The 27,600-nt window shown below is 41.3% G+C and overlaps 1 protein-coding gene across 8 annotated transcripts in view; it reads left to right on the top strand.

Moving 5' to 3' along the window:
• VSNL1 (visinin like 1) overlaps nucleotides 1–27,455 on the top strand; it is a 70,341-nt gene extending 42,886 nt beyond the window's left edge. For all 8 annotated transcript variants that reach the window (XM_072331579.1, XM_072331574.1, XM_072331580.1 and 5 more), the window contains exons 3-4: nucleotides 24,234–24,449; nucleotides 25,389–27,455. In XM_072331579.1, the coding sequence (XP_072187680.1) occupies nucleotides 24,234–24,449; nucleotides 25,389–25,586 (414 nt within the window). In that variant the 3' untranslated portion in view covers nucleotides 25,587–27,455. The remainder of the gene's footprint in view (nucleotides 1–24,233; nucleotides 24,450–25,388) is intronic.
• The last annotated feature ends 145 nt before the right edge of the window (nucleotides 27,456–27,600 follow it).

Below are 27,600 nucleotides of genomic sequence, written 5' to 3'. Positions count from 1 at the left end.
CACATTCTGGCTCCATCCAAGAGTGGAATTTTTCTTGCACGGGCACAATAACATACAGTTTTTGCTAGAAATAAAGAGGCTGCCAAATCAACCTATCTGAATAAAAATTATGTTGTGCTTTACACGTGGGAAAAGTAGTCAGGAACAGTTAATCCCTATGAAAACATTATCCCTGCTTTATCTCCAATAGGACGCGCTTTCAGGCAGTTTTCAGTTATTTGTTTCCATTTTCCGTACATGCACCCAGCGTTCTTTATTTCCACGGGATTGTTCATCTCAATTGTGGTTTTTGGGTTGTTCTTTTTTTTGCTCTCATCTATTTTGGGCTCATGTCCATGCTTTCTTCATATTGCCAGAATACTGTGCGCTATTTCTCAGTTTCCAGATTCATAGAAATACTGTCCTACATAATTGCTACAAAAGCAAGTACAAAGTCCTAAGAGGACCACTTATTTCAATGGGATGGCAAATGTTGCTGCCCAAGTGCAACACTGATTAAGAGCACTTCTTTCTCTTCTCCTTTCCTTTTATATGCAGTAAAAGCGTGGAATGGTGTAAAAATCCCTTCTGTGTTGTGAGTGAGTCAGCGTAGCTCTCTAAGTGAAGCATTTGATGCAGATTACTCGGGAATTCATTCTCTTCCAGTTTTCATTGCCAGCATGTTGGTGTAATAGCTGGGTCAGCGGTCAGCTGAAATTGTGTCACTGTGCAGAAAAGAATGCACATCTTGGAGCCAAAAGAACAAGGGGAAAAAATGAGGAAAAAGAAACAAACACAAAAAAACAACAAACTTACGAGAAAAGGAATTTATTCTCTTCAGTGGAGGAGGAGCTTGACCAAAGTGAGAGCAATTCTTTAGTATGATCAACAGTCGACTAAAAATACGCTTTTTGAGTACTTGAAACTCGTACATTTGTTAGGGCCTCAATTCTTGACATCTCTGGGTAAAAACAGAATGCAGCATGGTGAAGAAATAGATGTTTTAAGCCCCAAAGAGCAAAATACCCTTCCTCTTCCTGAAGTGGGACAGAAGATGTGAGACAACCTTCTCATCTTCATCTCCAGGGTCCTGCACAATCTTGACTGTCAAGATACAGAGTTCTGAACACTCTATCCCTATCTTTTTAAATTTTTTTTAACTATAGAGTCCTTCCCTTCCCTTCCCTTCCCTTCCCTTCCCTTCCCTTCCCTTCCCTTCCCTTCCCTTCCCTTCCCTTCCCTTCCCTTCCCTTCCCTTCCCTTCCCTTCCCTTCCCTTCCCTTCCCTTCCCTTCCCTTCCCTTCCCTTCCCTTCCCTTCCTTTCCCTTCTCTTCCCCTTTCCCCTTTCCTCTTTCCTCTTTCCTCCCCCTTCCCTCCCTTTTCCATTCACTTTCCCTTTTCTCCTTCCCCTTTTCCGAAGCATCCTCATTCACTGTTAATGGAACCTTCTAAGAAACACAGAAATAGAACCATACAGAATGTTTTTCTTAAACTCAAATGAAAGTTTTGCAGAAAGATTTTTGAAATGATTTCCTTCTAATATTTGAAAACGTATATTTTTAATTTACTATTTCAGGTTTAGGGTTTTTTTTTCACTTCCTGACATCATTTTATTTCTTAATTTTTTGGGCAGTAATTTCAGTCAAATGGTTGTGGTGTCAAACAGTGTGAGTTTGAGTAGCGAAAGGAAAGCAAAAAGAGAAGAAATAAAGTAAGTGCAATCTCATTGTAGATACTGGAATGTTTAAAATGGCATATGTTTTTATGAACTTGTTTTAATCCTTAAGACAGGTGATGTAGGGCATGTCGTTAAGGAGGACATTATCTAGAAAATCCATTCCAGATTTAATGTTATCATGGAATCAGTTAGAAGGAACCTCTAGGAGTCATCTAGTCCAATGCCCCTGCTACAGGAGGATCCCTACAGTAGGTTATATGTTTGTGATAAATACATTGTTCTGATAAGAATGGCATTGCTGTCTTTAAATAGCTGTTCCTTAGGTTATAAGTGAACAGATTGAATAGCCACTGGTCCTGTTGAAATCCATGGGAGATCTGACACCTTCTGTAGGACCAAGGCTTGGATTGCGTTTTACCAGTTTCATCTTTTATAACGTGATATACTCGGAAAGGAACAACAGATGGCCTTGCAATTCTTGTGTCTGTGTGTGTGTGTGTGTGTGTGATGAGAACATGTTCACCACTTTTTATCTCTTGCTTTAAAATTCCTTCTCTCTTGGTAACTTCCACAGACAAGTAATCTGTTGCCAAGTATTGTCAGCTCTCTGAAGAAAAGGAGTTAGATTATGGAAGACCTCTGTTGATGGCATTTGATAATGACTGCCTTTTCTTTAGGCAGATGAATTACAAGCATGATGTGTAGCTGGGGATATGCATGCATGGCAACCTCAAAGACTGAGTAGTGACCTAGCTGATCTCAGGACTGCCAGCTGGAAACACTAATTTTCCAAGGCAAGGCTTTACCTGCTTAATATTATCAGATCTTTTCACATTGTTTATTTTTCTAGCAGCTATAGAACAGAACAATATTAGAAGTCTGTTCATTAGACTAGACCATCTTCATCTGGATTCGCTGTATGTGCGTTAGTACATGTAATGGGTCTATAATGTAAATAATTAAAAAAGAAGAAAGAAATCACAATTGCTGTCCTTCCAACTAAATAAAACCACCTGGGAACCTTTTCCAAATGATCATTCCACTGATAGTAAGTCCATGGAAAAGCTTTACATAGAAGCTTTTCCCAGAAGCTTATCCAGACCTGGTGAGCTCCTCAGAATTTGCAGTGCCTGACTATAATGATGAAGCCAGTTGAAAGTTCAAATGTTGTATGACACTTTTGCACAGCTATTAAAATGGACTTTATCCCCATGGACCCTGAAAGTTCTAGTATTAGGAGGAAAACTTATGTGAACGTGCTATGACTGGAGAGCAGAGGCATCTCCAGTGGGCAAATCATTTCTTTACAAGATAAATATCGAGGAAGGGAGGCAAAAACCATTCTCCAAAAGAATTTATCTAACTGTATCTCAAGAGTGCCAGTGAACTGTTAGATGGGTAGAAAATAAGTGTGCTTATAGGAATCTGTAAGCTGTTTGTTTTCTTGGCTTAGTGCAGACTCATACTACAAGAAAAAATATGATTGTTTCTGATTTTTATTAGTTTTATGATCATTATAATAATTACTTTGAAAGTCACAAGCCAGGAAATTCTAAATGAGACAGTATAATTATAATATATAACTCTAATAATGCTTCCTTCCATTCCTCACTTGGGTATTGTGAGACTTAATTAGTTCATGTTTGTATAGCAGTAAAATGCAAAACACCATACAAGTATTAAGCATTTTTCCTGCTTTGTTGTTGTGTTTCTTTTCAGTGTAACTGATTATCTTTCATAAAGATCTTAAAGAGATACAATTAAAAAACATCTATGAAAACCCAACTATATTTTACGTCTCTCGTGCTGGTAGTTGGAGTGGCAAATCACTGTTAATTGCATCTGTACTTCTTAGGGACACGCAGACACTGTGACAATGGATTTGACCTAGAAATATGTCTTGATTATCATATTTCTAAACCTTGCAAGAAAATCCAAGTGTTCTCATGGGATCTGGAGACACAGTTGATGGAAATGAATTGAGAATGAGTGAGATGAGCTGACAAACCGTCATATTTAGAAGGGGTAAAAAATCACAAGTAAATGGTATTCCATTGGGATAAATAAAACATTTTGTCAAACGTTTACAGTAAGAAGTTCTGAAATGTGAATTTCTGCTGAACAGAGCTTAGGAAAGAAATAAAACATGAATCCAATCTTGTGCAGTATGTCCATATGCAATGTGTAAATAACAAAAGGAGTTTGAGCTCTGTCAGTGTGGCATTGCAGGCTAGAATATGATGTGATAATGTGAATATGATTAGCACAGAGTTCAGATGCTGTGAGTTTAAATGCAGGACATTATTTATTCACACTCATCTGTGCCTTGGAGCTCCTGCACAGATATTTTACCTTTACCATGTGAAGGTTAGTTCATCACTGAGGCTTCACTGGGGTCAATGGAAAGAGAGATGCATTTCCAAATGATGATTCATTTCATCTGCTATATATAAAACCACCTTAGCATCTGCATTGAGCAGTGTACTGAAGGAGAGTTCTCAGAAGAATGTACCTCAGACATTTATTTTTGGTAGAATGTAATGTTTCTGTGGAAATACTATAATACTATACTCACTAGAAAGGGATTCTCAAGTTTCGTAGCTGTCTTTTTGACACAGACAGTTGCCTTCTAAGCTAAGTTGTATCCTGCACATGCAGAGAATTAGGCCTTATGCATGCAGTGATGAACATGGACACAACCCTTTAAGATGCTATGTCCCAGCACATGTATGGAGGTACAACTCTTTACCTGGATCATGCTCATCCATTTGTTTCAGTCTGGGGGCCATTTTAGGTTCCTTGTTGTTGATAAGGAACCTGGTTATGTTCCTTATTGCCGTAGAATTAGGAAGCATGAGATACAGTTGATGTTTCATTTCTGTGAGTGTGTAGGCCTGCTTTTAAAAGCGGTTTTTAATGAAATAAATTGAGATAATATGAAATCTCAGTTCTGTAAAGGCAGCGAAAGTTCTGCAGTCGACTTTCACCCAGTAAATGAAATGGGAGGTGATCTGCTCTAGTAGTAATCGTGTGACGGCTAAAACGCTACAGTGATCAATACATAAAAACAGTCATAATTAAATATCGACTCCTGTTGTTTTTTTTAACCTCAGTCTATTATCTAGGTTGTGTCAGGCTGGTCAGCTATGTGTTCAAGACTGTCTTTTGTTTGGAAAGAATTTTTTCTAATCTAATATTGCCACTTGCTCTGCTTCCAGCCAATTTATAAACATCCGCTTTTAGCAGGCAAGAGCTTTCCACTTCTGTAACCGCGAGAATTTCCATTATTGCATTTACATGTGTCTCAGCTGCTGCTAAGCAACAGCGCTGAGCTACCTGCCAAAGCTGGGATTTAAATCCCAGGTCTGTAGAAAGGATGGATAGGAATATACAAGTGTAATAGACTTAAAATAATGAGTGAAGTGTGCGGTTGTGGAAATACGTAGAAATGGTATAGAAGAGGTGAAAAAGCAATCCAGTTCCAATATAGAAACATGAATGTAAAGGTAATGCGTTCTGTTAGAGAAAGTTTAGAGTGAGTTAGAATTTGTTCTGTCTCAATGATTTGTTCTTGAAAATAAGCTGTTCCCAAGTTGATTTTGTTTTGGCGCATCTTAGCATGAAGTTCAAGGTGTGTGTGCAGTGTTAGGTGTCAGGGAGCAAGGGGAAGAGTGAAGAAACGAAGAAAGGAACTCGTCTACAAAGATGGCGAAAGGTCTGGAGGGCAAGGTGTGGGGAGATGCTGTGGATCCTGGATTTGTGGCCTGTTGTCTTTTTATCTTGTATTTGGCATGACACACTTTGTCGGTGGTTTCTAAGATATGGTTTGGATGTTGGAAATGTTTTTACTTTTAATAACATAAGCAAGGCTAAGGATACATCCATTACGTTTGGTGCTGTGCCTGCATACAGCATAAAGATGGTCTTTACTCTGCAGGCCGTACATGACATAGATTTAAGGAGGAGATCAAAGTGGACAGAGGGACAATGCCAACAGCTGAGGAATCCATAGTGCAAAAGCCTGCTGAGCATTGCCAGACCTTCAATAGCCACGGACAGATTCTAAGAGGATATTTTGAAGAGGAGGAGGTTGTGGGTATATAGTGGAAGGACACATACATACATAGATAATACCCAAACTGTTACGGGTGGCATCGTCTCTTGAAGAGAAGAGCTGGTCTCTGTTTGTCTCTTTGTTGAGATAGTGAGCAGGACAGGATGGAATGACTTTAGAGACAGTTTCTACTTGGTCCAATGTAGAAAGAGGTTCCACAAAGGCTGCAGGTTTTTCTCTGCTTTTTAAACCATTTTATAACTCTCAAAAACACTCCATTAGAAGGCCAAGTAAAAAGTTACTGTCTTTATTAGAGCATTAAGGAGAAGTTTTCTACATCTTTTATGCACTTTACAACACGCAGTCTGATGAGAATATAACACCATAAAATGTCATCTTAGACAGGCAGTTTATACAATAAATTCCTGCTAGCTTCTTTAGCTCCTTGTATTTGTGTGGAAATGTGTATACATGTGATCCTTTAACGCTGGAGTTCTGCGGAACAAAGCAAGTTTCACACATGTTGCTTGTACTTTGGCACAGTTTTATTAACAACCCCGTTGAAACAAGGCAACAAAACTGTTGTGACATTTGGGGCAAAACATTTCGGTGCTGAAAAGCAATGAAACAAAATATTGCACAAAGAAAAAAAGAGCTACTAACACATTTACGGCAGTGGAAAACAAGAAAGAAATAACTAGATTTCTAACATGATTCAGAAAACTCATGACCAGTTTATCTTACTGTTACAGAACTGCACTGTCCTTTTTAAAAGGAGATTTGGCAAGTGTCATGGAAAAATGACAGACAAGAAATCAGATTAAATCAGGGGTTCTTTCTAACTGATCTCAGATTTTTTTCTTCAGCACCAGGGTAGCTGTGTCTCCTTTAGCTGTATTTTGGCAGCATCGTTAGTATGGGGTATGTGAATCATCCATTGGGATTCATGTATTTAGGGTCTGCTGGGGATGAGTCAACACTGTGCCTTCCTTCCACACATCTGGGAGTTCTCTGAGGGGTAGGTGGGCATCTGTATGAAGGTAATGGGATGGGTATCATTCAGTGGTCTTTGGAAGACTTGCAACAAAGTCCCTGTCTAAATGGGAAGGCTGTGTCACCTAGATTTCTTCAGGGTCATCTCTTGTAAGTTCTCTATTCTGACCCTATGTGAAACGCTTCGCGGTCTGTTGACTACAGAGGGCTCTAAGGAAACAAGTCTCCCTTGAACAACACCAGCCTTTGGAATTGCTCCCTTTTATATCCATGCTGGGCCTTGAACTGGATTTTCTGGATTCCTATGTCTCACTGCGCTTTATTACTTTTGTTGACTATAAAATGTTAATGCTGTTTTAAAGGGCAGTGTATTCTTAGCCTTAACTGTCTTTTCTTCTGGGGTTATACCTAGAGCTGTAATAAGAAGCAATGGTTATCTCATTTAAAAATCCTAGTGCTGTTCTCAGGGGAGTAATTTCTATCTCAAGGAGCGTGGCTATCTTTCCTTTTCTCATATGTATTATGATTCATAAGAGGGGATCTAATTGCTTCTTGAGCAGCAGTGCCTGAAGGTGCCGACCTAAAGCGTTTGGAATAAAAAGATTTTCTCATTGGCACCACTGGAGGAAAGCCATGGGAAGAAAAGTAAACCTTCAGATAATTTGATTATTTCTCATGCCAGAGCTTCCATTACAGTGAGCTCTCGCCTGGGCCCATGTGTTTTAACTTCACTGAAGCAATTTGAGCAAATGTACCTGGGGAGAGCTTGAAAAGCAAGATGAAGACTAAATAGCATTCTGGATCACAAGTAAAACGCTTGTAAGTACTACAGAACCAACACAAAATAAAAACAGCTGCAACCGCACTTTGATGACACCAGTCAAGGCAAGCATTTATCATTCTATTCAGTAGCCCAGTTAAATAGGAGCATGAGAGAACCGTGTCCCTGTTTGCCATCTTAACTAGATGAGTGATCCCTGAATTTGACTGATTTGGGATCAGAGGGAGGTCACGTTTGCCCATGATTGTGCTGGCAGCTGTGCCTGCTGTGGGATAAGATTATGTTATTACCCCTGAACCTGATGCTCTTGAAGCTGGAAGACAGAGCACATCCAGAAAAAGCAGACAGCCTTTATTTCATCTCTCTTCAAACTGCCTTCCCGAAGCATCCTTACAAAATACTGTTGAAGGAATAAGAAACAGTGCTGTTTCACTTACGGATAAAATAGGATCAGTCTACTCAGAACAGAAGGGAAAGTCATAGTCAGATATGCAGTTCTTGTAATGGACAGACAGCAGGAACAAGTCCAAAAGCTGTGACAGTTTCAGTTGTTAAAGCAATCGTGAATTCTTCTGGACGACCTTCCTTCACTAAACTGAGACGAAATAAATCATAGGCAGGTCTTGTGAAGCAGTATTTTAGCTTGTTAAGGACGTGCCTTTCTCTCATTGCCTTGTCTTCATCCTTAAAGGACATCTTCCTTTTGTAGATAAAAGCACTTTGCTACCAAGAAGGGTTACTGATGTCAGTGAGCTATCCTTCTGTGATGTTGTGCAATCAGGAATGTCTGGCTGTTGCTTGGCTTTCTGCTACTGATGGAGGGCTCCATGTGTGCTGTATGTAATCAGTATACACGGTGTGAGCAGTGGCTGTTCTGGATGGTGTCTGTTTTACAAGCTAGAGACCCCCTTCCTACAGTGTGTTTGCTCTCTTTGTTCTCTTCTTTCCAACTTAAGAGAAAAATCACACCTTATCTGTCCTGATCAAGAAAGAAGGAACTGGGATGTGTGATTCAACTCTAGGGGCTGTATCTTAAACATCTCTGTCTTATATTCTGGCTTCAGAAGTGAAATCTGGGTGCTGACAATCTACCTGAAGTACCACTAAGATGCCTTGACTCTTGGTTTTAATGCGTCCTTGTCAGACTCTCTCAACTCTTCCATGTTGTACTGAATAAAGGGGGTAGCTCTGCTCTGTCTTCTGCCAGAGCTTCTGGCTGAGGTCACTGCTAGGTCCTACTTAGTCTGTCATTTTGTGGCTGTCTGGACAGTATTTGCTGTCAGCTTACTAAAGGAAATAAAGATGATGTGATTGAGCTGTGTGCATATTTGGAACTGTCTTTCTGACTTCCCCTAACAAGTTTTGAATCCATGTCCGTGATTCATACCGTTTGGGCAGAGGAATAAAAGCCTCCACGCAAAAAAAATCCTACAAGTTTTATATAACAAAGATTCATGTGAGGCCAGGCACACCTGTCAATACCCTCATGCAGGAAATAGACCACTCTCTGGGATATCAGAGAGGTATCATGGGCAATCTTTTGTGAGATACAGAAAGCAACAGAGTTTCTCTAGGTCTGCTACTCTTGAAGTTATCTATCTCTTGCTTAATGCATTTGATGCCACATTCCATATTGTCCTTAATAATTAAACTCAATTGTTAAAGAGTATAATAAGGTATTTAATACTTTTTTGTTGTGATGCATCTGTAATGATCCAGCAATGTGATCAAGTGTTTGTGGTGTGGAATAGGACTTCATTAATATAAATAGAGCTCTACTTAATAACTAAATTTGCTCAAATGCCTCCACATTTTAGAAGCATTTCAGATTTGTCTGATTTTTCAGGAATGACCAGTTTAGTGCCTCAGGCAGCATTATACATTATCGCTCATTTCTTAACATACAGCATTGGTCATTTCTTCCAACAAGTGTAATCTTGTAGCTTCCCTATGTGTTCCCTATTGGTGTTATTTTAAGAAGCATCACCCGGTTTGCTCCTTGATTACTGCAGAGCTTGCATTAGAAAAGAACTGCTTATAAAATCAATATAACCAGACCATAATTAGAAATAATATTAGCAGACAGGAGAAAACACAACATTGCAAAGTAACTTATGTTTCCATTATGGCTGAATTTAATAGGTGCTTCACTGCAACGCTTCCATCCTAGTAAGGAATAATCCCTATCCCTTGCCCTGAACAGCATCATGTCTTTTTTTCCCCATGCAGATTCATGTGGTTGAAAGACTCAATGAAAAAAGTGGTGATGTGCATCACTTGTTCATCAGGGTCGTGTCTTAAATGTTCTTTCCTCTTTGTAAAACTACCCAAGTGATCTTTTCTCAAGTTAGATCATTAAAATAATCTTCTTTCTTTCTAATCTGGGATGATCAGCTTTGAATGAGGTTTGGGGGTAGGGCTTTCCAGTTGCCTGCTGTTATCATACAGTGGTGATTGTACTGAAATTAAAAGTCTGTAGAGCTAAGCTGTTAATGCCATAAACGAACAGTTTATTATCGCTTATTTGGAAATGCATTTTGTAATGGGAGAGACCTCAAGAAAACTGGAATCTGCATTGCAGATGTAAGAGGACAGGTTCTCAGTGAAAAAAAAAATCAGTAAAATTAAGGAGAGGTTAGATGTAGATGTCTCATTTGGTAGACTGGATCCCCTGTTTATGGTAGAGGGTTGTTGTTGAGGGCCAGCCTCCGTGGCCATGCAGGAACTGTGGTCCCAGCTGTTTCTGATGGAAAGAAGCTCCTCTCTCAGTGTTCCCTCTGGTTCTCTGTGCAGGACTTTGTGCACTATTCACCTTCACGTCTAAAATGCTGTGCTGTTTAGAGGAGGATTTTTGAGGATGATACGTTGATTTGAGCAGAAAGCCCGCAGGCAGAAGAGCACTTGACTATGCAGCTTCCCACTGCTCTGAGGCCAGGCATTCCAGGGGATGCAGCATGCAGGATGAGCTATATAATCTGGCTCTACATCAGCAGCGCGACTCAGAACTGGGCTACTAATTGTAGCACCTTTTAAAGTGAAGAGCTTTTAAAATGCAAGAAGCTGACATACAAAAGGCTTGAAGAAGTAGTTTCACTTAAAGCTGAAAAAGCTTTTGGGATACAATCCCATTACATCCAACCTGTTTGCAAATTAATTATGTTAAGCAGGTTCTTTTAATTACATTGCTTGAAGGAAGAGCAGCAGAACACATAAATTCCATGAGAAAGAAAGCAGAGATTTCCGCTGCCAATTACAGGGCCAGATTCAACAGAGGCTGGTGCAGCACGATGTGATAGAGCGTGATTATATTAATTGAAGTCTAGAGAAACTCACAAATCCATCATTTTTGTTTTTGTCAAAGTCCTGTGGAGCCAATTGTATCACACCAGGCGTGACATTTTCCCTAAGGATTTCAGTTTTGTATTATGCAACTTTTGCGGCAGAGAAGTCTGTAGCAAGTTCAGGCAGTTGGCTCTGGTGTGGGGCAGATCCGGGTTGTGTGACCCAAATCACGGTGCAGGTCTGTGCCGTGTACCGCAATGCTTCTCCTTCCTCGCTGCTGCTGAGAAAGGCAAGCAAGAGGTGTCAATGTAGGGTACACCACCACCATCTAGTGGTTACCGGAGGGCTGGAGGGAAGGTACTCAGCTGGATTAACCAGGAAATCGAGAAAACCTGGACCTGCTCCACTTCAGTATATTTCTTTGTCTTCTTAATGAAGGTATTCAAAGAGAAAAAAACGAAAGCTGTTGGTAAGTCTGTCCCTGACTACCAGCTGGAGCAGCTGTTAGAATGACGAGCGTAGACCTTGGGCAGTCACAAAATGCAATAGTAAAGAGCCGTATTTTTATAAGGCAACTACTTGGAAATATGACTCCTGTGTGTCGCTGGCCGAGTTCCAAAAGTAAGTGGAAAAGTGTAAAAATTGCTTAAAATATAAACCTTGAGTCCTTTGCAGAATATCTGTGCAATGCTTGAAGAGCCACTCTGGTTACAAAAGGTGGTGTTCAACTCACTTGGGTTTTGCACTGCTGTAGCCTGAGCAAGTTACCCAGTGATCACCTTCAGTGGCCTCCTACTGAGAGCAAAGCTCGTCCCACCTATTCTGAGCAATAGTTTTTTAAGGGCAAGTGTCGTGATGGATGTGGTTGCTTCTTCCTGGGCATTGTGGAGGGAACCTTGGTAACGCTGAGATGGGATATGTGATTTCAGGGAAGATAAAGTAAGCCAAATCTCTTCCAAAGTATAAAGCCACTACTGTTAGTGCAAAGTGGGAGGAGCTGTTTTACAAGCTATAGAATTTGTTTCCTAATGTGAATGTTAGATAGCTTACCTAGGCTTTGGAAATGCAGGCCTGTCCCTTATTTTAGAGAAAAGGCCTTAAGAAAGCAGTGGTAAGGAGTTTTGTTTCTTGTTTGTAATTTGTGAGAACAGAATATCTTTAGGGTCCCCTTCAGCTCAGCCTACTTATGATTCTCTGGGCCACGATTCTGGCTGTGTGAATAAGAACTGCATTCTCCATCCCCTTCTTACTTCTTTCTCTTCACTGTCTTTCTCACTGCTTTGGTTTGTTCTCTGCCTTCCTTCCCCCCCTGCATGGCTTACTCTGTCTGCACTCTCATCTGCTGGGCCAGATATATGTATTTGGAAATATCAGGGAGAAGCTGTGGGCAGGGTTAGCTGGTGTTTCTCTACTGTGTCATATTGGGGTGGGGCCCTTGATCTGGGTTCAGACCAGTAAGGTTTTCACATCTTTCTTCTTTCTTTATCCTCTGTTCCATCATGAAGATTTATTGCCCTTGAGATATCTCAGGTTGACACTAACAACAGAAAACAAAACCTTTTGGCAAGTGGCTAGAGGTCCTCCACCTTCCTGCCTGGACTCTTAACAGCGTTACCAGTTCTATTGATAAGTTTTATTTTGCAGATACTACCAGCAATGAAAGCAAGGCCACCATCTCATTTTCCATCACTGCAAGACAGCTGTCAGATATTAATGACCAGAGTTTGTCATGACCAGAGCTGGATTAAAACTGATGACCTCATGTGAAAGACGTTGTATCTCATTGCCTCAAACTTTTCACTCCTGGAGTTCTTTGAAATGCAGTGCTGTTTTCTGTCTTGGTCATATTAATCCTGTTTTCTGCTGTCTGGGAGCTCTGTTCACTGAGGTGTTTGGGGATCGATACGCTATGGTCATCTTGCGGGCACTGCACACGTTTTTCATCCATCCTCATTTTTATTCACTCTCACTGACCTTAGGTGATCTCAAAACTGGGTAACAACCCAGGAGTAAGAAGATCAAAGATCTTTGCATCTGGGTCACTACTAATAACCCAGTGGTGGTCATTACAGCGTATGTTTAGTAGCTGATGTAAGTTTTTTCAGTCACTTTCCATGTAGTCAAACAATGAAACTGTTGCCTTCAGTGGGTGTTTGATTAAGAATGAAGGCATCTATTCAGGATGTTTAGTAAGTTGACTACGGTCCTTTCTGTGAGATGGGAAGCAAATAAGATCAGGTGTTGGAAAATTATCATGCTCCAAGCTTAGACCTTGCCTTGGGGCGTGCTTCCATCTTGGGGGAAGGTAGTTGAGGTGGTGGTCCTACAGAAAAGCTGCAGCTGCTCCGTGATTCCAGAGAACACAGAATATACAGAAATGAAGGTTGTAGGCAGGGTTCCAGTGCAGGGGTGCTGCTAGAGTTCAGTCTGCCTTTTGGAAGGAGAGTGATGTTATTAGCAGTGAGATTCTGTCCTGAGATGGAAATACATAATTCAGTCTGCGGGTTCAGTTAGTTCTATTAAAACTTGGTCTTTTATTTGTGCTGTCAAAATACATTTAGAACAAAACCTTCAAGTAGAAGGCAGGAAAGATTAAATTGCTTCTGTCTTTTCAAGTTAAACTGAAAAGAGATGTTAGTGGAAGGGAAACCTGGAGGTAGAACAGTCTGTGCCTTTTGGGATCTGCTTTCCAGGTGGAGGGAGGAGGACAGGCCTACAGGATCTCTGTGCAAGAGTGAGGGATCTGCTTTCCAATGTTATAACTGTTTCCCGGTGCAAATGGTCACTGCTAATGAAGTGATAGGCAAGGTGTAAAAAGCGACAGAGTTGTTTGGTGGCTTGTTTATATGTAATCTTGTAAGTTTGTACTTTCTGTCCTCCTGCTTGGCCAGTACTCTGGTGTCCACCCATGTGGGTTGGTTGTGGGTGATGCTAGCAGATCCCTTCGGGATCACTCAGATCTCTGTAGGTATGAAAGCAGCTCTTTATAAAGCTGAAAGCCTGTTATTAACCACACAGCTCATGAATCAGTATGGTTGGCTGTATCTACAGATGGTTACCTCTCCGGGGGCAACAGGAACTTCATAACTGTCAAAGGAAAAGCACAACACAGGTTGCTGTGACTAGAAACTGTACGTTGCCCTCTTGTGAAAACACAGCCAGCTGCAGCAATAGAAATATCCAAACCCTTTTGGTTCAGAAGTCAATGTGTTATGCCATGCTTTATAAATACAATACAGGGCAGTTATTGCTTCAGACCAACATCTCAGGGAGCACGCATATAGGACAAAAGAACCAAATCTTTCTTGTTTATGCACTCAGGGTTAGAGAAAAAAAGCCTAGCTTCTTTCCCTTGGTTCTGCAGTCATCCTGGATGTTAGGCGCCTCACCAGCATGTTAAACAGTTCTGCTGCTGCACCTCTGTGACAGCTTAGGTTAACTTTCAGCTTTCTGACAGGTCTCAAACACATGATCTTGTGACCTCAAATTTGCATCGTGTTCAAGCTTCAGTGCCACACTCCTGCTGTCTCTCGGTGTCGTTTTGCATCAGTGGTTAGAATGATTTGTTGCAGATATTTGTGAATTTTACTGGGAAGAGAATCATACATTTTTCATTAGGAGAGGTTATAGGTATGGCATCAGTTAAAGACAGCAGGGGGAGAATAACACTTCATATTTCAGATGAGAATTAAAATCTTGTTCTTTACTAGGCTAGTCATGTATTCGGGATATCATGCAGTTCTTCATAATGGAAGAAGTCACAAAGTGCTCAGCAGAATGGGATGCATGTCATGCCTGCTGTTATGTACCTGTCGTGGGACGCGTCACCTGGAACGACACAGCATCTCTTGCTGCTGATAAAGAAGAGTGAAGCAATGAACTCTGCATCGGTGTTTGTCAGGCTGACTGCTAAACTACACGTGGCACGCTGTTTAACTACATTGGCTCACAAAAGCCTTTTATTTCAACAAACAGTGCTTCCAGAATGGAGGTAGTGCAGGTGACACTGCCTGTCCAGTTAGATACCGGGACTGTCTGCAGCTCAGTGATGATCAGAAGTCTGGTCACTAAGAGAAGCCAGACCCAACCATTATATTTGGGATGGAGGATGGGGGTGGAAGAACTATTGATGCTTAGATCCCTTGACAGCAGGTGGGAATGCTTAAGTTGGAGACTTTTCTCTACGAGCAGAACTCTATTAAGGTAGAATGGAGATAGTTTTCTTTGTGAGCCTGGAAGACATGGGTCTATCCAGACTGTGTTTTGGCAGCAGTAAAAAAGCCCAAGAGCCCATAAGATACAGTAGGCTATTTTCTTTTTCTTTAGATATATCTTATCTGAGGTAATTTCAAATTTATTCTCTCCTGTTGTTTATCAGGGTCTATATATATATGCATATATATACAAACACACAGTGGTTCATTGGTTTTTGTTCAGCAAATACTTGTTACTTCCTTAGAGGCTGAATTCCCTGGCTGGTTTGTCAAAGGCCTTGGCCTAGGTGGAATTACTCTTAATTATGTAGCTGTCACCAAGTAAAAATTCTGAGGTTCCTTTACAAGGAAACCTGGTTGCAACCTTAGTTATGAAGATGCTGTCACCTCTCCATAAAGATTTCATGCTATGGGAAGGGGAGCTTTGCCCTATTTTTATGAGAGCATGAACACTAAAACATACTGAATACCAACTCTGTCATTTATATTTTAAATAAGATGCCATGTGGAGATGCGTTCTAGAGACAGCTGCATTAAGAGAGTGGTTGTTCATCGAATGCCTCTGGCTGATGATTTATGATGTTTAGAGGCCTGAAAATCTTTTGGCCATCAAAAGGACCCTTTAAGCCAAGAGTGTGTTGAGGAAGGAATGCAGTAGAGGACAATGGGAAGCATGAATGTACCTAATGTGTTAATTCTGTGTAAATAGCAGCCAATCAAGATGACTCTTTTTTTTGCTGTAATTTTTGTTGTTGCTTTTGTTTGAACATTTAACATTTTATGAGCTCTGGCTCGTTATTTTTCATCCTTAATTACATCTGACATAAAATGTGAGTCTATGAAATAGGTGTGAAATATACTGCATTAGTGTTTCTCTATAAATAATTAATCCCTATAGACCATTATATGCAGTCGGGTCATAGAGGAGGTATGAATGAACTTGGAGATGGCAGGAACTGGGATGTATCTCGCAGCTGCAGACCTAAAAAGAATTTTTTTGTAATCGGCATCACCAGGAACAGCTTCTGAGAGGATCCTTCCTGGCAAGTGTAAACCAGCATCCTTATGGAAAGCAGTTGGTAGTGTAGAGTTTGGTCATGATTACACAGCTTATTTTTTCTACTACTAATGTCTGTAGGGCTTTTTATTCATCATTATTGACTCTAAGGTACAAGAATATTAAAGATGATGACATTTTCCCTGGGGGTGTTCAAGAAAAGGTTCAACGTGGCACTGAGGGATGTGGCTTAGCGGGCATGGTGGTGATGGGTTGATGGTTGGGCTAGATGGTCTTAGTTGTCTTTTCCAGCTTTAATGATTCTATGATCTGCTGCTCTCATCAGAGAGCTAACCTATCCAAAGGCAGGTATGACTAATCTTCCTCTGAATTCTCACTCTGACGCTGAACGCTTTTTAATCTGTTATCCTTGTTATAGTACTGCCTGCGTGCTAAGGACTGAGTAGCTGTTATTGTTTATTCATGAGAGCCTACAAACTGATTTATTTAACATGTTTAACAGAATACTTAGGGGAAGACTCACATCTATTACTCATATTCGTTACTCAAAGTGGAAAAGTAACAGTTCATCCTTAGTGTGAGCTAGTTACCATAATTACACTGCTGGGCATCACTGTACATTTTTGAGTGTATTTTTGGGGTAATGTTTGTTAATGGAAAACACTGATTTTGATACATCCCTCCAGTTATTCTTCACTGTGTGTATCAATAGACCTTGATTTTTCTTCTTCCAAGTGGACTTCTTTGGACTTTGGGGTTTTAGAGGTTTTTTTTGTTGCTGAGGGGAAAAATCCAATTGGAACTGATTGGGATCCCGAATTGCATTCAGCACTACAGCGAAGGCATCAGCTGTACATTTGTGTACAGTGTAAGTGGTCTGGATATCTTCAGTTCATCTGGGCCACAGAGTGTAAGGTAGAACGTCACTACACTAAGCTTGTGTGATAAAGAAAGCAGCAAGGAATCAACATTAGAAAAGCATAGTGCTTACATACCTTTATTGTATCCTTTTCAGCTGACTCATAATTCTGTTATTGAAACTTTAGTCGTTATGACCATGTCAGATAGTGCATGCAATGGGAGGCCTTGGTGATGAAAAATGAGCATGGATCACCGATCTCTTTAGAAATGCATATTGATGTATCTTTTTTTAATTAGTAGGGCTTTCTTCACCTTTTTAGATAAAGATCATTTCAAATTTAAAAGTCACTTTTTCTCTGCACTGTTTAGAATTTATTTTATGCTGCCCTTTTGTATGGCCGATCTTGGTGGGTCTTATTGCATTATAGTAGTAAGTCAGATACAGAACTAGAAGATCTCAAAGGAACCAAGTGCTGTGCAAACTCAAAACTGGTTGGTACATCTGTAACAGAAGAGGCTGCTCTCCCCATTGTAGCTTTTTCCTTCAGAGCGGGACATGCATGACAGTGGCTTTCTGATGGCAAAAAGGAGTTTCAGCTGCTTTTCAGAGGTTCCATGTGCTGAAGAATTAAAGTTATTCAGGAGTTCCACTGTGTTATTCCAGCAGGCAGATGCAGGAGAGATGCCTGCTTCTCACCTTTCCCTCACCAAGCATCTGATTCTGCCAAGAGTTCATTGGAGTAAGAGGGATGAAAGTAGGGAGAAGCTCTGTTCTGCAGGATGACAGTCTCTGCTTTAGCTGAGCAATAGCCTAAGAAGGAGAAATTTTGGTAAGACTTTTAGCAGTGGGTATCGCCAATATTCGTACCCATTGGTTTGTGAGCACAGACAGTAATCGCACAGCAACAGCCTATCCAGGGAGATGGCATCTCCATATGAAGGCAGAGATCCATTTGGCACACGTGGGTGGTATCATATCTCTTTCTATAGATGATAATGATGATGGAAAAAAAAATACATGATTTACAATGAGGACTTTGCTTTTTTGCATCATTTTAGACAAGGAAGAAGAGTATAATGCAACCTTACAGCTTTCCATTCATCCTTGGAAAGTCTTTGCTAAAGATCCCCTCCCTGACTGTTTCGTTCCCTTCTCCTTTCCTGTCCTTGGGAAAAATCCACTGTAGTCAAGTCACAAAGAAAAGTCTTCCAGGCTCCTTGCACTGACTTTTCTTCTTTCCTCTTCTTTTTAATTTATTGTTGATCCCTAGTTTTTGCTAAAATCTTTCTCAACCAAGATTCATACATACTGTGATACCTAATAACAACGATAACAATACTTTATTCACGTGGAACCATGTTATTAATGGATTTTTTTTTTTAGCATCACTCAAGAGTGAAGTCTTCTAAGACATTCTTTCTAAGTAAGAACTGATTCAGCTCCCTCCTTTCATGTAGGCATGTATATGTCTGATCTTTTCCATCAGAACGCTGTTATTTTATAGTATTTATCTACTGCTGGGCTTGCAGGTCTTGACATTGACTATTTAAAAGGTTCATACTTTAAGAGAAAGCCTCAGTATGGAAGAAAAAGTTATCCTGAGAAGCTGGAATCTTAAAATGCCATTGTATTGAGTATTCCTTAGTTATTATTCTCCATAAGTAAATAACTGGAAAGCTGACAGATGGATGAATATCCAATGCAAGTCTGTACAACATTTTCAGAAGGAAGCTTGGAAACCTGTCTGCTCTTAGCCTCACTGCGAAATAAAAGCTTTGAGATAGGCCTTGCGTAACTTAGGGATGTTGGGCCTATTTCCAATTTCAAATGATTAGAAACTTCATTTTCATCAAGTTCCTCTGTGACTTGTTGGATTGCTTTCAAATTCAGTACTGAAAATGAAAGTCAATAAGATGTGCCTAGAGACAGAAGGGAACAAAAGGAAGATGATACCAAATCATTGTCACCTTCCTTCTACAAACAAAAATTGCAACCATCCTTCCTCTGCCTAACTTAGGGGTCTTTCCTGTTCTCTCAATTTTTTTCCCTTTTTTCTGCATTGGAACTTTACTCTGCAGTGCATCCTTTGACCAACTCTTATCCCTTAGCAGTTTGTGTGAACTTGGGGATGGCTACATGGTCTCTAAGCAAAGACGTGTCAGGTTTTACCCATGTTGATTCCCAAGTCATTAACTCAGCGTAGCCCTTAGGAATGGTGAAAGGTTTGCAGTTTGTGATAGGAAACAAAAAGCAACCACGTCCAGCCCATCCCCCAGAATTGGTTAGGAACAGAGGGATGAAGGTAAGGGTTATGTGCACATGGCTCCCTGATGACTGGCTTGGAAACTGTGGCTGTGGTCCAGTTATTTAACCTGTTATTTGTGTTCTTGTTGGGACTCAGCTGCCTTCTAGGTGTATGTCTGGGGGTGCAGGCTGGGGTTCCCTTTTCTAGCCCAGCAATGAGCATCAGGGCATGCTGGTTTTGTGGGCATTCAGCTCTTTTCATTTTCTATCCTTGAATATTTAAAGCTTTTTTCAACAGAGCAAGTTCGTGCAAAGTGCTAATGCTATCACATAGCTTTCATCTTAATCCACTCCGTTGGTCCCTCTGGACTTCATGTAGTTTTCTTCCTTGGATTGAAAGGTTTATGGATTGCCCTTCCCTCAGAGGCTGGATGAGCAGGAAAAGAAATGTAAGTCCACCAGTTCCGAGCTCACTGGAGTGAGCTGTGGTCGTGAAGGCGTTGCTGGTTCTTAGTAGGCCGTACAGCATAAAGTGTATGAGATATTTCAGGCAGAAGCATCTTTTCTGCAGCTCCATCTGTATGCTCATAAGATGGATATCTCAGACTATAGCAATTCGTGATTCAAATCCCTTTCTGGCTGGAAATAGCACTTAGTGATGCTTCCATAACCCTGTTCTTTGGGGAAATTTGCACTAAGGGCTTCGCAGCGCAGCAGGCATAGCAATCGAGTTAATACTCTGAACCTTTGGAGCCAAAACTCGCTGGGAAAATAAAGCTTTTTTTTGCAGAAATGAAAAGGAGTCAGATGATCTTTCAGGGAAACAAAATAAAAAGAAACGTCCCAGATCAGTGTATTCTCCATCTGGTGTGCTCCCAGATTCCTAAAGAGATGTAACGTAATGTCAAGAAAAAGGATGTTGTAATTAGCCTGGTGCGTAGCTCCAACACAGCAGGATCCTGACATTGTCATAGCCCTGTGCTAACACTGACCTTGGCGTAGTGGAAGGATGTGCCAAACTTCAATACAGTGTTCCAGTGCTGTTGCTCAGTTAAGGGAGATCAAAGAGAAATAACGTTCAATCAGCCCCACTCCTCCTGTTATGGACCAGCAGTACTAATTGTCTCTGAAGATTTCTTCCTTTAGCACCTAGCAATAACTGATGTGCTAGTGTACTGACCTATAGCACTGCCACAGTTCAATTAAGTTTCTCATTGTCCAAATCTAATCAGAGAAAAGCTGGGATTGAAAATCGATTCATTTCCTGCTAGTCAATGACTAATTTCCCCACAAAGATTTGTAGAGGCAGACCGTGCCGTATATGAGTTTCAGAAGGGGAAGCACAGTCTCTTACTTCCCATTCATCTTCCTGCAACACCTTGGCATATGTTGGCTTTGCTTTTTTACTGTGGGTCTTTGCTTTCTCATAGGCTTTGATTTGTGTTTGTTTTCTGCCCCCTGAGCCTGACCTGCATTGCAGACAGCTGCAAGGAACCAGTATGGATGATCCAGATCTGCTCCTGAATTCTCAGATATTTATTCTCTTCATGCTTCAAATTCTCCATTTCTGCAGTGTCTGCAAAGGCAGAGTGATATAGGCCCTAATAACAATGTAGAAGATGATAGTCCCAGTTCTTGGAGGCCTGAGCAAGATACAGACGCTGTTCTGATACTACTTCGGCCTGTACAAGTCTTTTCCCAATGAAAAATGGTATCCCTTAGCTCTTCTAAATATTTCTTCTTATGTGAAGAACTGACAGCTGCTTATAAGCTTCACCACCTATGGATGCTCAGCATTAAAGCTACCGAGCAGAAACATAATCAGTATGTAGCCATGAGATTGGTCAGTTCTCCCCAGTGCTCTATGCACCCATCACAGCTGTTGCTGAGGTAGTCACAGTCTTCTGCTGATGCTCACCACGTGTGTCTAAGGTGAGGACGTGTCACGGGTGTACACGTGGAGAACTGAGACTTGGATCTGCAGAGTCATTTGGGCTCTGATATTTGGTGGTTTGGGGTTTTATCCTTCACAGACTCTCAGCACTGCAGCTCAGCTGTGTTGGCCTTGCTGTAGAAGACACCTCGCTGATTCCTGCTTTGCAGCAATGAATCGTGGCAGTGCTGAATGGGTCAAGTTCATCTCTCTCAGCTGAAGCCCAGATACATGTGTATTGATCCACTGTGATTCTGTGCCTTGATACTCAGCAGAATGCCATCAGACTCATATTTTTGGATGATTGAGAGAACAGCTTTATTATAGGCCTCAGAAGGAATGTGGCCAATAGAACCCATGCAGTCCTGTGTTACCAGGCCGTGGTACTGTATGCTCAGATCACGTGTCTTCCCATTCTGACAGCCCTGGAGCTTTTGCATCCATAAAGCACAATAAAAATACTAGAATTGATACTAGAAAAATGTCTCTGTCCTGGTTACATTGCAGGGATTCACATGCTTTGGATGAGAAATGCTTTGGTATGTCTATGACAAGCCAGAGGGAATTAATAACTCCTGGAAGGCAGAATGAGAGAAGACGGTAGAAAAAGAAATTGGGTCGTATTTTGCTCTGTGTAAAGGCAGCAGCAAGTGGAAAACAAACATGAATCTGACTTTTAAAGCAGTGCAGCTACATTAAGACAAGAGAAAAATAGGTTTATGTAGTGGCTTCATTGCCTTTTCCATCAGTAGAAGTACATATGGACAAGGGAAATGTCATCATCTGGCTGTTTCTGGAGTTCTGCTAGTGTCTGTGAGTAACACTGGAGTAACAGCTTCAGTTTACAGAGGCACAAATTCTGATGCGGTAGCACCGTTTTTATTCATCTGTTTGCACGTTGGAAGGCAGAGGGAGCACAATTCACAAACGGTGAACAGAGTTTATTACAGGGCCAGGCTTATTCTTCCCAGCTTTATCGGCAAAGTAAAAATAGCTAGGAAAAGATCATTGAAATGTTCTCCACGAAACCCCGCAGCTCTTCCCTGCAGTTCTCACATGCATCATTAACCCACAGAGCCAAATCAAACAGCCAGTTTTCATCTGGCTTTACCTGTGGTAGAGCAGGGATCTGGGGTCCCCCATGGGACCCATTAGTGCAGCACTTGCTTCGGATCGTGCAGGGCTGAATTGAAGCAGCATTGCTTCTCCACCATGGAGATGAGCGCTGAAGCTGAGGGTGGACTCTGAGAGAGCTTTTAGGCCTTTCTTAGGATTTCTCTAAGGGAGTGATGATACAAGGCGAGGAGGAACAGGGGGTAGGATGGAGATGATGTACCTTACATCTGAATATCGTGTTTGGATTTGATTCTGGTATTCTCAGCCATGTTACAGCATCACAGCATTAACACAGTGTGGGGATGTGGTCCAATTCCATCTCCAAGAGTTTCAGTAATGAAACTGAGTTGTTATATCCCTCACTCCATTTCCAGTGAGTGAAATAGGAAGAACGTTTAATGTTCGACCACATTGTGAATGGAAACATGCATAGCTTCCAAAATTACTTCTGCTTTCATGGAGCCAAATTCTTGGGTACTTCTTCCTTGCCTGTTGCATTTCTGCAGTAAAGCTCTGCCTCGGAAAGCTCTGAGACTCTAATGCTTGGTGCTTATCTGAGATCTGGACAGCTTAGTCTGGTGGAAGACGTGGCTATGGAGGTGATGGCTCTGCACTCCTCCTCCCATTTCCACTTGGCTGGGACCAGTTTAACGTGGAAGCCTGCAGGGCTGCTTTTAAACAAGTTTAGATGAGGTTTTACAGTTGTTCTGAGCTAAAAATAATACAGATCAGCAGGTATAGACTGGAGAAGCGTCCTCAATCCCTAAAGGACCTTTTACTGTACCTGCTCCCTGGAGGGAAGTAAATGGAGAAAACAAGCAAACAAACAAAGTCATCAGTCCCATTTGTTCCCCTTGTGAGGCTGTAAATGCCACTGCCTTTCTCAGCTCAGATGAGAAATTTCACTGCCTTGTTTGCAATGAACAAATTAGGAGGATGGTTTTCTCTGTCACACACCATCAACGTTATAAGACTGGCTTGAGAGAGAGACACATCTTGCTGATGCTCATTTGATAGGGTGTCTGTGTTTCCCCATGACTATTTAGAAATGGCCATCAGCACCTCCAGCCACCAAGCCCTCCTTAATGCCACTTCTCAGCCATTTTCAGGGGTCACCTTCTTCACTGCAGCCCAATTCTTTGGTTCTGGCACTGCATTTCAGTAATGGGAGAAGCAGACAGTGGCTGGATGCTGACCCGTACAAATCCACATGGGAAAACAGCCTCTTTAACAGCAAAATGCTGACCTTAACAAAATGCCACTGGAAGAGATACAGCGTTCCCATCTCTCTTGTTGTGTCTCCAGGCTGCATTCCATCCCTGAAAAGAAGTGGGGAGGGAGATGAGCATTGCTGATACCTCTTGTGTGACAACACGACGACGTTCAAAATACAAAGAACAGCTGAAATGATTCTCATTTGAAATGCTTTCAGTTACAGCAATCACTGACAGCGGATGTTAAAGATGAGCAGCACGGCCCCGTATCTTTTAACCAAATCTCAGTTTCACCCTTACCTACTTGCATTAAATTGCCAGCAAAAGAGAACATGGTTTCCATTTTATGAAGTAAATTTTCATAACAAGGAGCCCACGTGTCTGCTTGGTAGCAGCCATCTAAGAGCAGTTATTGCCAAGATGAGTAAAATACTATTAAAATTCACACTGTTTGCTGTATTTCACAGTCTGAGAATAAGGCAGCAAATAGTAGCTGCTGTAAATGCAAATGTTTGGGCATCAGCTGATTTGAAACAGTTTCTAATGCAGCGTAGATCAGATGAGGGTGAGTACAAGTGTGGCCCTGGTGCTGAGAGCACCACCTCCTTAGCGCTGCACCTTTCAATGCAATTCACTGCATTCAGCAGGATTCAGCAGCCCCAGCTCAGTGCATCCTGGGGGCTGCTTCCCCTGAGGAACACAGGTGGTGAGATGAACTGCAACATGGAGTAAGTGGGGCGTGAGCCAGAGGCTGCTCTGCTCCGCTTTCAGATTCTGCGGCCCTAATGGCGGCGCCGAGTTTAGACCTCTTGGTTGAACTTCCAGGGCTGAAAGCTGGAAACCTTTTTATTGTTGTGTTTTGCAGTTCTTTCCATATGGAGATGCTTCCAAGTTTGCCCAGCACGCCTTCCGAACCTTTGATAAAAACGGAGATGGGACCATCGACTTCAGAGAGTTCATCTGCGCACTGTCCATCACCTCCAGAGGCAGCTTTGAGCAGAAGCTAAACTGGGCCTTCAACATGTACGACCTGGATGGTGATGGGAAGATTACAAGGGTGGAAATGCTGGAAATCATAGAGGTGAGATCAGTGTGGCACTCGAAACACATCTGAACATCAGTAAAGTGTGATTACGTGTTCACAAATCTTCTAGATTTTAAACACGTGAGAGGCTGTGACTGGATCATTAAGAAAGGACATTATATACATTTATCCAATACTGAGCCACTGTGGAATATTTTAATGTAATAATTAAATGTTAAGAGGCGCGTTTTTCTGCTGATGAATGGATTCAATGCAAAACCAGCATAGCAAAGGATTTGCAAAGCAGGCTGCAAAACCACCGGGCCTGTGTGAAATGTCTGCCTTGTAGCCTGAGTGGCTGAAACCTTCATGGAGGTTGAGTCACTGCAGAAAGGGGCAGGGATAACAGCAAGCAGTTTTAAGGGGGCTTACACTGATGGGACCGAAAGAATTTAAGACAACTATTTCATATAAGGAGAAGCGTAAAGTTTGCTTTCCCAGTCTCTGCCCGTTCTTAGCCACAGTGAGTACTGCCAGGCTTTGCTCGTTTGCACACACAGCAAGCTGTTCATAGGAGATGACTTCTAAAACTGTTCATAGTATCATAGTATCGTGCGAGTTGGAAGGGACCTTAGAGATCATCATTTCCATGGAATTTCCCAAGGGAGTGACTAAAAACCAAACCAAGCGGCCACCACAGAATAGGTGACAGTGGTTTGGTGCTGTAAAACCAAAGGAATTTACTCCAGCACGCAAAATGCAGCCACTGAAAGAAAACTGCACCCAGAGGGGAAAGAAAAACACATCCTTCTGTGTTTCCATTCAACACATTTCAGACTCCATGGAAAAGAAAGATGCCCAGGGAAGCAGGCAGTCACTTGATTGTTAGAAAGTCATTCTGGAATTTGAACACGTTAAATAAAATAAATGATTAAAGTAAAATGAAAATCAAGCTAACCCTTAACGTTGACGTTTCCATTTGGTTTCTTTCCAAAGGCCATCTACAAAATGGTGGGCACTGTGATCATGATGAAGATGAACGAGGACGGCCTGACGCCCGAGCAGCGGGTAGACAAGATCTTCAGTAAGATGGATAAGAACAAAGACGACCAGATCACGCTGGATGAATTCAAAGAAGCTGCAAAGAGCGATCCTTCCATCGTATTACTCCTGCAGTGTGACATTCAAAAATGAGCTCGTGTATAACGCATCATAGACTGCACAGAAGTGTAATGTTCCATTCAGTTTGCAGCTATTTCCACACACACAGAAATTTGCTTGGACTACCTATAAATGGACTTGCTTCTTGTGTTTGAAACACTTGTGTGCATGAGAATGTCATTTGCTAAAGAATTTTAAAAGCATATATTATAAAAAGAAACTGCCACGACGTGATGTGTGCAATGTCATTTCATACCAACCCTATTCCTCTGAAGCCTGTGCAGCAGTCCTGTGCTGCAGTGAATTCTATTATTTATTGTTCATGTTTTACTGATGCTAGCTCTGTGTCTCCTAGACTGAGTAATGTTAGTGACACTGAATTCCCACGGTAATGTTACCTGTTTATTATAAACCATGCCACCATCCTGCTGTAAAGTAGTACTGGACAGACAGAGGGAAGAGTTCCTCAGTTCTTGAGTCTGATCCACACACGTGCTCGTATTGTCAGTGGATATAAATGTACTTCATTTGCATGCCTTTTAGGTTTGCCTTAATTCTTACCTCATTTGCATCCCTTCAATCTGGAAAGAGCTATGTCAGAGGAATGCAGCGTTAAACAAAAAAAAATGCAAACCCTGCTAAAACGTTTCCCCTTAAAAGTATATATAAATATATATATATATATAATGTTTAAAATATTGTTTTATTGGAAGTTTAAAGGTTTTATTGGAAGTGTATTGATCTTTGCCTGACTTTTCAAAAGCTTCCACAGAGGTTGCAATATATACGTCCCAAATAAATTTATAACATTTGACCTTTTCCCCTAATTCTTATTTCACGTCTTCAGCATGGTAATAGAAAAAGGAAATCTATACATCTATCTTTACTTATCTGTCACTGTACTGCTGGGAAATTATATCTATTTCGTTATGGAAAGCATGAAGAAAACTTTGCACTCACTCGGTATAAGAGTCATGTTATACGAAATGAACAGTTGTAGTGCTTGTATTTCCAACAGAGCAGCTGTTTATCCTCTAAGATGTTGATGCTAAAATTAACAGTATACCTACTAGACCTGTGCTTACATCACTTTTTCAGCTAGCTGGAAGTCAAATACAGTTTATTTGCTTGGCCTAACCCTGGTCTTTTAATGTTTTTCCCCCCTGAAGAGTTTTTCCACTCAAAGTATGACATCAATCTACAACAGGCATCATATAATGAAATACCGTCAACAATTTTTGGCTGATAATTTTACAGTATGATAATTGAGAAGGGATCAAAGAACACCTTTGTTCTCAACCCAAGGTTATGCCTGCCTGTAGTGTGGCAAGTATGAGTTCTGCACAGCCCTGGAAGAGCACGGAGAACACATGCAGGCTGCAGACAAGCTTCCTTATACCAGTCTTCCTTCCCAGTTGCTTTAAACAAGGTCAATTGCCCATAGTTTTACCCCCCAAAAAAGCCAGAAAGGCTGACAGTTGCATGTTGGCTATTTCTACTTTGCCTGAGGAAATGAGACCGTAATAGCTAAAAATCAGACAATAAAACACGGCACAAAACAAATCGTTCTCTGCAATTTCAAACCTAAATGGCAGCGTTCCTCCTAAAATCAAGGGGAAAATGCTCACGGTGCTTTACACACCTTGCTAACAAACAGTTTGGGGGGAGGGAGGGGAATCAGTCACAACCACAATCACAGCCATTCCCTCCTATTTATTTTTTCCTCATATTCCAAAGAAACAGGAAAACACTGAAGTTTCAACTACTTCTTTTGTGTTGTTATTTTTTTTTTAAATACCAGAATTTTCCTTAGCCTACACAGGTAGCATTCTTGCCAAAATAGTGGTATACTTTGTATGTCTGGCTGTAACTTCAAAATAAAAGTTCTGAAACTATAACATACTTCTGAGTATGATATGCCCCTTGTTTCCATGTAGGCTAAAATTACCCGAGGTAAAGAAAATGTTTTGTGGTTTCAACCCCCCTGCTATGTGCAGGGTTGCCAACCACCAGACCAGGCTGCCCAGAGCCACATCCAGCCTGGCCT

Source organism: Excalfactoria chinensis, chromosome 3 (genome assembly GCF_039878825.1).
Source record: "Excalfactoria chinensis isolate bCotChi1 chromosome 3, bCotChi1.hap2, whole genome shotgun sequence".
Lineage (NCBI taxonomy): Eukaryota > Metazoa > Chordata > Aves > Galliformes > Phasianidae > Excalfactoria > Excalfactoria chinensis.
Note: the sequence above shows the minus strand (reverse complement) of the source record. Positions and strands in the feature narration are given on the sequence as shown.